Source organism: Protomyctophum bolini (assembly GCF_963924005.1).
Source record: "Protomyctophum bolini genome assembly, chromosome: 22".
Taxonomy (NCBI): Eukaryota; Metazoa; Chordata; class Actinopteri; order Myctophiformes; family Myctophidae; genus Protomyctophum; species Protomyctophum bolini.
In genome coordinates, this window is record NC_137883.1 from 15,278,591 (window position 1) to 15,289,636 (window position 11,046).

Genomic DNA, 11,046 nt, shown 5'->3' on the forward strand with positions numbered 1-11,046 from the left:
GTAGAGTCAAAGGTGCAAGTCATAGGCAGTGGTGGAAAAATTACTGATGTTTTACTTGAGTAAAATACCAATACTGCAATGTAGAAATACTCAGAATTCAAAATGTATTTCAGTAAAAGTACAAAAGTATAGTGGCATCAAAATGTACTTAAAGTACCAAAAGTAAAAGTATTCATTATGCAGAAATGTCCCATTTGAAGTTTTCAAATGTATAATAAATGTTTTGAAAATAACAGATCTACAGATCTAGCAGATCTTGTAGATTGGCTATTTTCAAATGGCCGAAATGATAGGGCTTGAAGTGGGTAATGTATCTTGTGTAATAATAATAAAAATCTAAACCACGATAATGGCACGGCTAATCAAAACAAAGAATTCAGCCGTGCTCTTCTCTCAGAGAGTGAAGCAGACTCGGTGGCTAGGCTAGCTAGTTTCTAGGGACATTTGTGGTCGTAGTCACATAGTGGCTACATCTGTCATTGAAAAAATATAATTTTTCAGCGATTATCTTAGTTTTAAGGGTAACTGTATAATTGCAATATTACACCCGAGCGGGCGAGTTCCGAAAGGTATCGCAGAAGTGCATTAATGACGATAAAGAACACCCTCTTGAATATTGCTTAATTTGATAACAGCCGATCTACAAGCTCACAATGCGTCGCCAATGCCATTGTAGCAATTTTCACAATTGCGAAATGTTTTGAAATGATCTGAATGTTATTGCTGTTTGGGAACCAATGCCCTCCCCCTCCCACCCTCAACCCCTGCAACATGCAGTGGTGGGACTGATTTCCGGCGGGAATGTGTCAGCCTACAGTCAGAGAGGTGACAGTGAGCGTCCTGGAGCAGAGGTGTCCAGACAAGGACTAAGGAGTCGTGGACCTGAAGAAGAGGGCCGTAGCTTGACAAACAAGTGACACCTCAATCGCAACAAGCGGAGGCTTCTTCACTGTCACTATCCACGTTATTGTCACATCACAGATTTAGATTTATAGTAATTAATGGGGGGGGAGGGTTTCTTTCAGAAAGACAGAAGAAAAATGAGGAGGGGTCGGGGAATTGCATGGAGAACAAACTGCTCTCCAATTAGTGGTTAACCCGTCTCAGAGGTATGGAGTAAGGGGGAAGATTATTCACAATTTTGTCCGGCACGGCGTCAAATGAAGGATACATCGCAACGTTCGGCACGACAACTTGCTCGCTTTAGCTCGCTCACAGGTACCTCTCTTGGCTCAAGTCTCCTTCATTCTGCGCACCTCTAACGGTGTCAGAAGATAAGGAAACTCAGCGCCGGCTCCTGATAGGCCCCGGCTTTGAGCCAGGGAAACCCCAAGGTGACAGGTCCCGTAGCAATAATGTTTTTCCCCAGAATCCCCACACATTAATTAATAATCACAACATATCACAACACCGGAAATTCTAAATCTGTCATCCATCTTGGATCTGTCCTCCATGCGCAACAGCGCCTCTGGCGGGCAGGGTTGCGTAGCCAACCTGAGAAGTGGGGCAGCAATGTAAGAACCTTACATTTTGCATTTGTACAAAAAATTGAACACCCATGGCTAATGAAGGCTTAGACTCTCGTAGATTGGAAATGTCAGAATCGATAAATACATCTACAAGAGTCTAAATCTTAGGCTATAGTTCTAGCGTACAGTATATACTGTAGCTGCTAGTGCTATTTTGTTTTGTTTGTTGTTGCCAGCTGTGAGCAGAGACAGAGCACTCGCTTTGTACCGCAGGGACATCAAAGCCTCCCACTTGCTCCGCCTCGGGACTAAAACAAGCGCACCTTCTTTACTCAGACTAATTCTCCACTTGTACTATATGACATAGGCTACTGTACACCAAGCCTAATATGTGATAATTGGTCTGTCTGTCTGTCTGTCTAGTATGCAGTTAAATTAATGTGTTAACTTTCCATGTGGTAATTTGTTTAAATAATTTTGAGAGTCTGAGTGGCACTGAAATCAAAATACTTTCAGTATTTGCAAAACCAAAATGAGCTCATTTAAATACATGAACAGAACAGGTTCTTCAGGACAGATTTCAACTGTGTGCACTGCACTGCACAGTGCAAAAAACTTTGAATTAGACCACTTACAGGTTTATGAGTATACTGTGCACAGTAGCTTTTCATGGGTGCAATCTTTTCTAATCCAAAGACAAGTAAGGACATGTTCTGCATGCATACTTCACATCTCCCCAGTTAAGGACAAATTAGTATCTCTGGGGAAATGGAAGTGGTGGGGGGAAAAATAAAAAAATTACAATTTAAATCCTATATCTTCTGGGTCATACAGTCTGCAAATACAGTAGCTGATCTATAAGCTCACAATGCATTGTGCATAACTGAAGGTGCATGTACGTGTTCCCAATGGGAATCACTCTATTAAGACAAAATAATTTAGTTGTATGGGTAAATGCTTCAAAATATATGGAACAAATGGATGCTAAGTTAAAGTGCCAAAGAAAAAAGGCAAACGTTTTAAATTCTAAATGTTTTGGAAGAGCATGTAATTAAGTAGTCAAGGTCAGGGGCAGTCACAATGCCAGCTTGTGATGGACATTTGCATAAATATTTCGTTTTCACCACAGACAAAATAAATGATCAATAATTTTTACCAGAATATATATGTGTGTTACTTGAGGTCAGGATGAGATCAAGTTCTACCAGTTCTATCTTGCCTAAGGTAATGTAGCTTCGATAGTGGTCAGGGGCGGCCTTAGGAATCTGGAGGCCCGTTTTAAGATCAAATATGAGGCCCCCATATATATCTATCACATATTCTGTTGATACAGCCATATTGATACAACTAGTTTGGACTGTTCTATATCGCGCACATGTAGCCATCCCTCTCGACAATTACGCAGCAACAACACCTCTCCTAATCCTGTCGTCCCTTCACAATAAAGTGTCTCCCCTTTACCTCCCAATGCCGCACATTTTACCCAGGTTATTAACAGGAAATAGGTGTAACTTAACATCGTGGGAGAGAGCAGGGCAGCGAGCGAGAGAGAGAGGGCCATGGGTGGCGGGGAGTTGACTGATGTCTGACAGTCAGTTGGACTGAGGGTGGAGGCCTGTTTCAATTGAAACTGGTGAAACATAGCTAAGGCCTCCTATGATAGTGGTGATATTCTTATTATGTAAAGAAAGTCTAAGACCTAGCTTGCATGGTTGGGTGTGCACGTGGAACAATGGAAAAAGAAAGATGAGAGTCAGAACAATGTAGGCTATTTTGTTTGATAGTGATAGTTAAATAATGAAATGAAAGTGCATGACAGGAATGCAGTGTCACAACTAGTTTCACGCAAGGGCCCCTAACTTCGATCAGCTGGTGAACAAACCTCTAAGATGGAGTTCTGATGGTGATCAAGGGTTTCCACGGATTATGATATAGTGGACTCAAGTGTTATTATAGTTATATTGTGTTATATTTGGACACTTTTCTCCCAACGGTGAAAGTATTGTCCAGTTCTGCCCTCCTATGCCTTTGTCCATGTAGGCCCTACGGACATGTTGATGACCTCTGGTCAAGGTACATTTTGTAATAATCTGCAAAAATAACCAGTAACTGTGCATGCATGGAGTAAAAAGTACAATATTAGCCTCTGACGAGTAAAAGTATTAAAAAAAACGTAAGTAAACGTTTTTTGTTTTGTTTTTTTAAGAAAAAAAAACACCCCTCAAATTTGTACTTGCAGTAAATATCAGTATTTGAGTAAAAGTACGTAGTTACTTTCCTCCATGACCACACCCCTCTGCTCTAGCCTCTTACTATAAAAGCTATGGGACGTGTGTGGACAACCCCCTCAGTCTCCATTCTCACCACTCGCAGGAGCAGGCTATTTTCTGCCGCTTAAAGACAAGAACAAGAAGTTCTGCAACACTCTGCAGAGACCATGGCACCAGCAGGATCCAAGAGGGTGAGGCCATTCTTACTGCATTTAAAATAAAACATCACTTGCAAAGCATGTGTGATTAAAAAAGGGGAACAAAACCTTTGCAGATAGATAGATAGATAGATAGATAGATAGATAGATAGATAGATAGATAGATAGATAGATAGATAGATAGATAGATAGATAGATAGATAGATAGATAGATAGATAGATAGATAGATAGATAGATAGATAGATACTTGAAAACGTTTGATATCCACTGATGCACTTTTTGTTGATAAAAAGTTACTTTGCAGAATGTGTTAAGCGCTTGGATGCAGGGGAGTGCGGTAAAGCAGTTGCCTGCACCATTCACTGCAGAGTCTGGGGGTTGGAATCCACCGTGGTGCATCCGTCTTTGTCCAGCATAATCTCTATACAGAGTTTACAGACACAGTGGGTTGTGTTTGGGGGAGGAAAGCCAGGTGGAGAAGTTGATATGTATCATTGCATGTATTATAGGGCATAGCAGTGGCCGTGGTTTTCTGGGGCCACAAAAAAAATACACAAAATTCCCATAGAAATTTACAAAAATATTTACATAAATTATTTTAAGCCTAGAATCAAGGGCATCCAGGATCCTGGTGAAGTATGACCATAAAACCTTTGATTCTGTAGAAAAAAGAAAAAAATTGAAAAATGAATGGCCGATATTTTAGTGGCATACACCAGAAAACCACGCCCACATATCAATGTTGGACGGGAGGAGTAGCTCTACGTCCTCTCGGTGGGGGCTCCTCACTAGCAGGTCACGTACGTGAGCCAGTACTATACAACAGCAGTGACATAAATGTGTGTTGGGATGAATTAATTGGCATAATGACTAAATAAGAATAAAAACGATACTATTCAAGAACCTTTTGGCGAATAAACAATCATTCATGTCCCAAGAATGGGTGGACCAAAGGAAAAGTTCCCAGCTCCATACATTTTTCAGGAATATCTTTTTAAAATAATAGCCATAATAGCCAACGATTTGTGTCCCCCCCCTATGATTTAAAGGCCCCCATGATATCTATTTTTCGTTTTTTTTGTGTGTGTGAAGTCATGATGAAATATTAAAGAAGAGTATATCTAAAGTTGCCATGTATTGCTGTACTGATATATTTTGATGAGAAATATTTTTAATGAAACAAATATACCTATGTTTAGTGATGGTGTGACAAAAAGTATATTTAGTGTTCTAGAGGGTTAAATGTGTATTTTAATATATTCTTCTATTTATTTTCCAGAATGTTTTGGAGCGGTTGGATGCAGGGGAGGTGGTCATCGGGGACGGAGGTTTCGTCTTCGCTCTGGAGAAGAGAGGTTACGTGAAGGCAGGACCCTGGACCCCGGAGGCTGCTGCAGAGTACCCTGAAGCTGGTTAGTGTTCAATAAACCTTCATTAGTTCATTAATAATTACCCTGAAGCCATGGTTAATGCTCATTAAACCTTCATTAGTTCATTAATAATTGCCCTGAAGCTGGTTAGTGTTCATTAAATCTTCATTAGTTACCCTGAATAATTAACCTGAAGTTGCTTACATGTTCACTCATTCATTAATTCATTACTCTGAAGCTGGTTAGTGTTAGTGATGTAGGCCAACAGTATACTGTACCGAAGTACAATTTTGAGATATCTCCCAATTTCAGTACTTTTAATTCTAGGCTACTCTACTACATTTTGAGAGGCAAAATGTTTACTTTTACTCCACCACATTTACAGTATGCGTTGCAATGCAACGCATTTTGAGCTTGTAGATTGGCTATTTTCAAAAGACCAAATGCTACATGTGCAGTGGTTGTATTTGGCGGTCACTGGTCATACTCTTCCATATATCATCATAACGCATATTTACAGAATGATCTAATTTAACAGTGTACTTTAAGTGATACAGTATGATGAAATAATAAGGAGGAAAAAACCCACTGTGTGAAAAAAGGATCACTTCACCCACTTTCTATATTTTAAATACTAAATAATAAAAAAATCACACTCGTGTGAGGGGTGCCCACTGTGGCTGCAAAATGATGTCACTGCTTAAGTAGCCTAGGAGTCCGCAGGCGTTTTGTTTTCGAAGAGGAAAATAATCACACTTGTGTGAAGTGAGCGGTGCTCATATCATCATAAATCATCAGACATCACATCCCATGCTTAGCCATGACGTCACGAGTGGTGCGTTTATTTGTTCACACTGCTAACCTGTAAAACTCCACACGTGCACTGCTAAACACGAACGGTTAAAAATGTGCTTGTTTCAGTTCGTCAGCTGCATCGCGAGTTCCTGCGGGCCGGCGCGAACGTCATGCAGACGTTTACGTTTTACGCCAGTGATGACAAGCTGGAGAACAGAGGCAACGCTCCGCGATTCACTGTGAGTATAGAGCTGTCTCTGTATGTCCATTTCCTTTTCAGGAAATGGTCAAAAAGAAAAACAACCTATACAGTGTTCCCATGGCTCCAATGTGGTTATTATTTAGTTACACGCTCTTGCTGATACATTTCATTGGTTAAATATTTTTAAAACACGCAGTCACACTTAAGTTTACCCCCCCCCCCCCCCCCCACAGCGACAAATGGTTATCTTCCAGCTGTTGCTGGATGAATGGTGTGGGAGACACATATAATGCGGGGTGACATGTGCGTGCGTGCGTGTGTGTGTGAGACCTTCACGCATGCCATTCATTCAGCTCTCCCACACTTGGCAACAACGCGCATCCTGCTACACATGTGTTGAACTCTATGACCCAAATAGTTTACCATGACTGCAAAGCTTCGAGGGGCGACCATGGCTGAGTGGTTAGAGAGAGGCCTTCTGGGAAAAATAAGGTCCTCGGTTCAACTCCCCACCCCATTGTCTGTGTCCGAGTAGGACACGCAATTAAGGAGCATGCACTTCACCCATTTTCAACCTTATCTTCATATAACAGACCCTCTCTAATGCACATTATGAGATGCCAAAGTGTGTCCCATATCATTTCTATAAGGGACATTATTTCAAGGGGCGGTTGGGAACCCTATAGATTTCCCATTTTAGATTTCAGCTATTCAGGTGGCGTCCTGTCCACTCCGCGGCCAAATATATAACAAGTTGTGAGTCCTTGGCACAAAAGTTTTTGAGAACTATACTGCTTTGGAAGGCATTTTGTAGAATCGGCCTCAGGTCTTATAATTGGGATGAAAACTCTGGCAATCCATTTTCCTGCAGGGAAAGCAGATCAACGAGGCGGCGTGTGACCTGGCCAGGGAGGTGGCAGAGGAAGGGGACGGCCTGGTGGCGGGGGGCGTGTCTCAGACCCCCTCCTACCTGTCCTGTAAGAGTGAGGACGAGGTCAAGGGCATCTTCAAGAAGCAGATGGACGTGTTCGTGGAGAAGAACGTCGACTTCATGATCGCAGAGGTACAGCACGACATGACAACGTCCTTTCTTTCTTACCCTCCTCCAGATTGTTGTCTATATGATAACAACCCTTGGCTTGAGTTTTATTTGTTAGAGAGCACCCAATCCACTATGAATCACCCCTTGAATGGAAAGGAATTGCATACAAATGTCCCCATTCTATGGGGTGGAATTGTACAATTTATGCAACCCAGCTCACCCGGAGTTCACAGATTGACAGACAGACAGATGGCAATCGTACAGAGTAAAATGTTCTTTTAGCAGAAATGAGCTTGTTTAGTCTTGTTTGATTGTTTACCTGGGAAACCTGGTGTGCATGTGTGCGCGCGCGTGCGTGTGTGTGTGTGTGTATGGGGGGGGGGCAGTACTTTGAGCATGTGGAGGAGGCAGAGTGGGCGGTGCAGGTTTTAAGGAACACTGGGAAGCCGGTGGCGGCTACTATGTGCATCGGCCCCCAGGGAGACCTGAATGGAGTGACCCCTGGAGACTGTGCTGTCAGGCTCGTCAAAGCTGGTACACGCACGCACCCACGCCACACGCACGCACACAAACATTGAAAAATCCTACAATAATAGCGAAACAGCAGATCAAACATTTCGGTACTTAATTTGTGCGACAAACTTTGCATATGTACCTCCACATTTTGGGTGTCAAATGTCTCACACTTCTCTCCGTCTCTCACCCGTAGGTGCCCAGATCGTGGGAGTGAACTGCCACTTTGACCCCATGACGTGCGTGCAGACGGTCAAGCTGATGAAGGAAGGGGTGGAGAAGGCCGGACTGAAGGCTCACTACATGATCCAACCCCTGGCCTACCACACCCCCGACTGCAACTGCCAAGGCTTCATCGACCTGGCCGAGTTTCCCTTCTGTATGTTATGCACTCAGTGCAGTGTTGATTTTCACAGAAAATTCTGATTCTTAGGGACCTATCTTGTGCCACACCTTATCCCTAAACTTATATGCCATTTTTTATTTTGAAAAAAATATATAGTTCAACTAGCCGATCTACATGAACACACTGTGAGCGTGTAGATCGGCTATTTGAACCATTTTATGGACTGCCACCCCATATAGCAGCTTTTCAGTCCCTTCTGCCAGCTCTAGACGACATTTGTTTTGTGTAAAAATAACAAAAAACAACAACAATATATATATATTTTTTTCCCTTTGCCGACAATTACATCAACGGGAGTTCAAGGGTTAAAAAAATGTTCGAATGACCAAAATGTCTATAGGGTTGAGGTGGTTAATGTATAGGTTTTGTATTAATAATCTAATTCTACAAAGTAACTAGTAACTAAAGTTTTCAAATAAATGTAGTAGAGTCAAGTAAAATAAGTAAGTAAATTAAGTAAATGTACTTACACCACTGCCTCCTCTCCTACAGCTTTGGAGCCCAGGATCCTGACCAGATGGGACATGCACAGGTATGCACGGGAGGCTTACAACGCCGGCATCCGCTACATCGGAGGCTGCTGCGGGTTCGAGCCCTACCACATCCGTGCCCTTGCCGAGGAGCTGGCACCCGAGAGGGGCTTCCTACCCGCTGCCTCCGAGAAGCATGGCAACTGGGGCGCCGGCCTGGAGATGCACACCAAACCATGGGTTAGAGCCAGGTAAACAGGCAGGCTCACAATTTACAGTTCCGCAGATGCTTCTATTATGCTACAAAATCAGAATAAGCAGAGTAAAGTAAATTAACTCTTGTTAACAAACAAACTGAAGAGGTGAGTCTTTAGACTGTGGACTGAGACTGGCACTGCAGTTCTGACTGCATAGGGAGTTTATTCCAGTTTGGGAGCTAAGAGGGAGAAGAGTCTATAGGGTGTTTGAGAAGAGGAAAGATTCTAGGTTATACTGTAGTGTGTGGAATGTTTAGGACATGTGGAGCATTGGCCAGGGTGTTTTAGGGAAGGGAGAAGAGTCTATAGGACGTGTGGAGAGTTACCCTGGGTGTCTTAGGGAAGAGGAAAGAGTCTAGGCTATGGTGTGTGGACTGTGGAGTGTTCGAAGAGTCTAGGATTGTGGTGGACCATTGCCCATGGTGTTTTAGGTAAGGGAGAAGAGTCTATAGTATGTGTTGAGCGTTGTCCAGGGTGTTTTAGGGAAGGAAGTATAGTAGAGTCTAGTATGTGTTGAGCATTGTACAGGGTGTTTTAGGCCTTTAGAGAAGGGGGTATAGGAGACTAGGACGCATGGAGCACTGTCCAGGATGCTTTAGCAAAGAGTGTGTATGTCCATTGTGTTTTAAGGAAAGGTTATGGATCGTTGTCCAGGCTTGTAATGCCCTACAGATGTTGTATCACAATGAATTATCCATGTTGTTCTTGTGTCCAGGGCCCGTCGTGACTACTGGGAGACACTCAAGCCAGCATCAGGGCGTCCCATGTGTCCCTCCATGTCCACCCCCGATGGCTGGGGCGTCACTAAAGGTCACGGTGACCTGATGCAGCAAAAGGAGGCTACCACCCAAGATCAGCTGAAACAGCTATTCGAAAAGGCCAAGGGCAGCCAATGAGCACTTCTCCTGGGTATGGAGAGGGGGTGGCTGGGAGTAGTAAAGGTTCGACCAGTGGAATAAAATGTAGTCACATTGCTCACACACTAAAGAGCATGGAACCAATAGATACTCAATGGCTTCGTTTCAAAATGAAAGTCACAACCGTTACAAAATAATCACCTCTGAAAAATGTAAAGCGTCAAAGTGAAACTATAGTTTTAGGGGATTTGAAGACAATATTGTAACTTCTGTTTTGCTCAGGTTGTAGCTTTTAAACCAAAAGGAGACTATAGTGCATTTTGTATGTGTCACTGCTGGAGACATCTCTAAGGGCTGGCCACACCAAGAACATAATTATCAACATATCAACTATACCATTTTATCAATCAATCCACCATCAAGTCCACCCCGCAACTATATGACGACAGTACTCAACAATAATAGTTCAAATTATATTCACAGTGCTGTTGTGTGTGTCCCTTAGTTTGCATTTTGATGTGATCTCAAATTTAAAAGAAACTCCATTCTGTCAACAAACAAACCAAATACATTGTATTATTTTATTGGAATAATTTGGAGGTTTAGGTCAAGAGCCATGATTCCGTGTGGAACATTCACAGGAAATAGCCGGTCTACAAGCTCAAGTCACTCCATAAAAAGCAGGGACCTATAGTGTAGACCCCTGGTAAACCACAGACAACAAACCATAGGTTTTAAGTGGTTAATACTGACAATTGATATATTGACATATTCCAAGGGGTCTCCCACATTCCCTTAATGTTTACAAACCAGTGCTGATGTCTTTGTTGTCTTTTAAGGACCTTATTGTAACACTCTAATGCCTTATTGTGACACTCTAAGTGCCAAATATTGAATTCCTCATTGTCACCGTGGGTGCAACTTAATGTCCTGTCCTGTGTATGGTACAGTAGTACTTATGTACTCTACATTCTCTGACAATAAAGTTCTTGAGTTCTGGTTGCTTTTGTCTGAATTAATTCTAAATCTAAACATTCTTATCAATGATGGAAACAGTACTCCATTTTGAAATAGCCTACTCTGTTATAAGAAAAAGCCTAATTTTCAAGTTGTCAAATGTACTGTAGTATTTGGGAAAATAGCAAATCCATAATCAAAATCTGCAAAGTAACTATAAGTCGAAGTAAATGTACTGAAAACTGGCCAATGTGCACCCTGCCCAAACAAATTTGGTTG

The 11,046-nt window shown here is 42.3% G+C and overlaps 1 protein-coding gene across 1 annotated transcript; it reads left to right on the forward strand.

The window, feature by feature from the left end:
• Positions 1-3,803: 3,803 nt before the first annotated feature.
• bhmt (betaine-homocysteine methyltransferase) lies at positions 3,804-10,809 on the forward strand. Its single transcript, XM_080756691.1, has 8 exons — positions 3,804-3,930; positions 5,178-5,310; positions 6,190-6,302; positions 7,137-7,328; positions 7,694-7,841; positions 8,017-8,199; positions 8,719-8,947; positions 9,669-10,809. Exons 1-8 carry the CDS (start codon positions 3,907-3,909, stop codon positions 9,847-9,849), a joined length of 1,203 nt encoding a protein of 400 aa, XP_080612817.1. The 5' UTR covers positions 3,804-3,906; the 3' UTR covers positions 9,850-10,809.
• Positions 10,810-11,046: the final 237 nt, after the last annotated feature.

Bases quoted from the DNA above. Each gene is read 5' to 3' on its own strand.
- bhmt (XM_080756691.1), top strand. From the start codon at position 3,907: ATGGCACCAGCAGGATCCAAGAGG. The intron at 7,329-7,693 runs GTACAGCACGAC...GGGGGGGGGCAG, and splicing joins TCGACTTCATGATCGCAGAG to TACTTTGAGCATGTGGAGGA. The intron at 8,948-9,668 runs GTAAACAGGCAG...TCTTGTGTCCAG, and splicing joins AAACCATGGGTTAGAGCCAG to GGCCCGTCGTGACTACTGGG.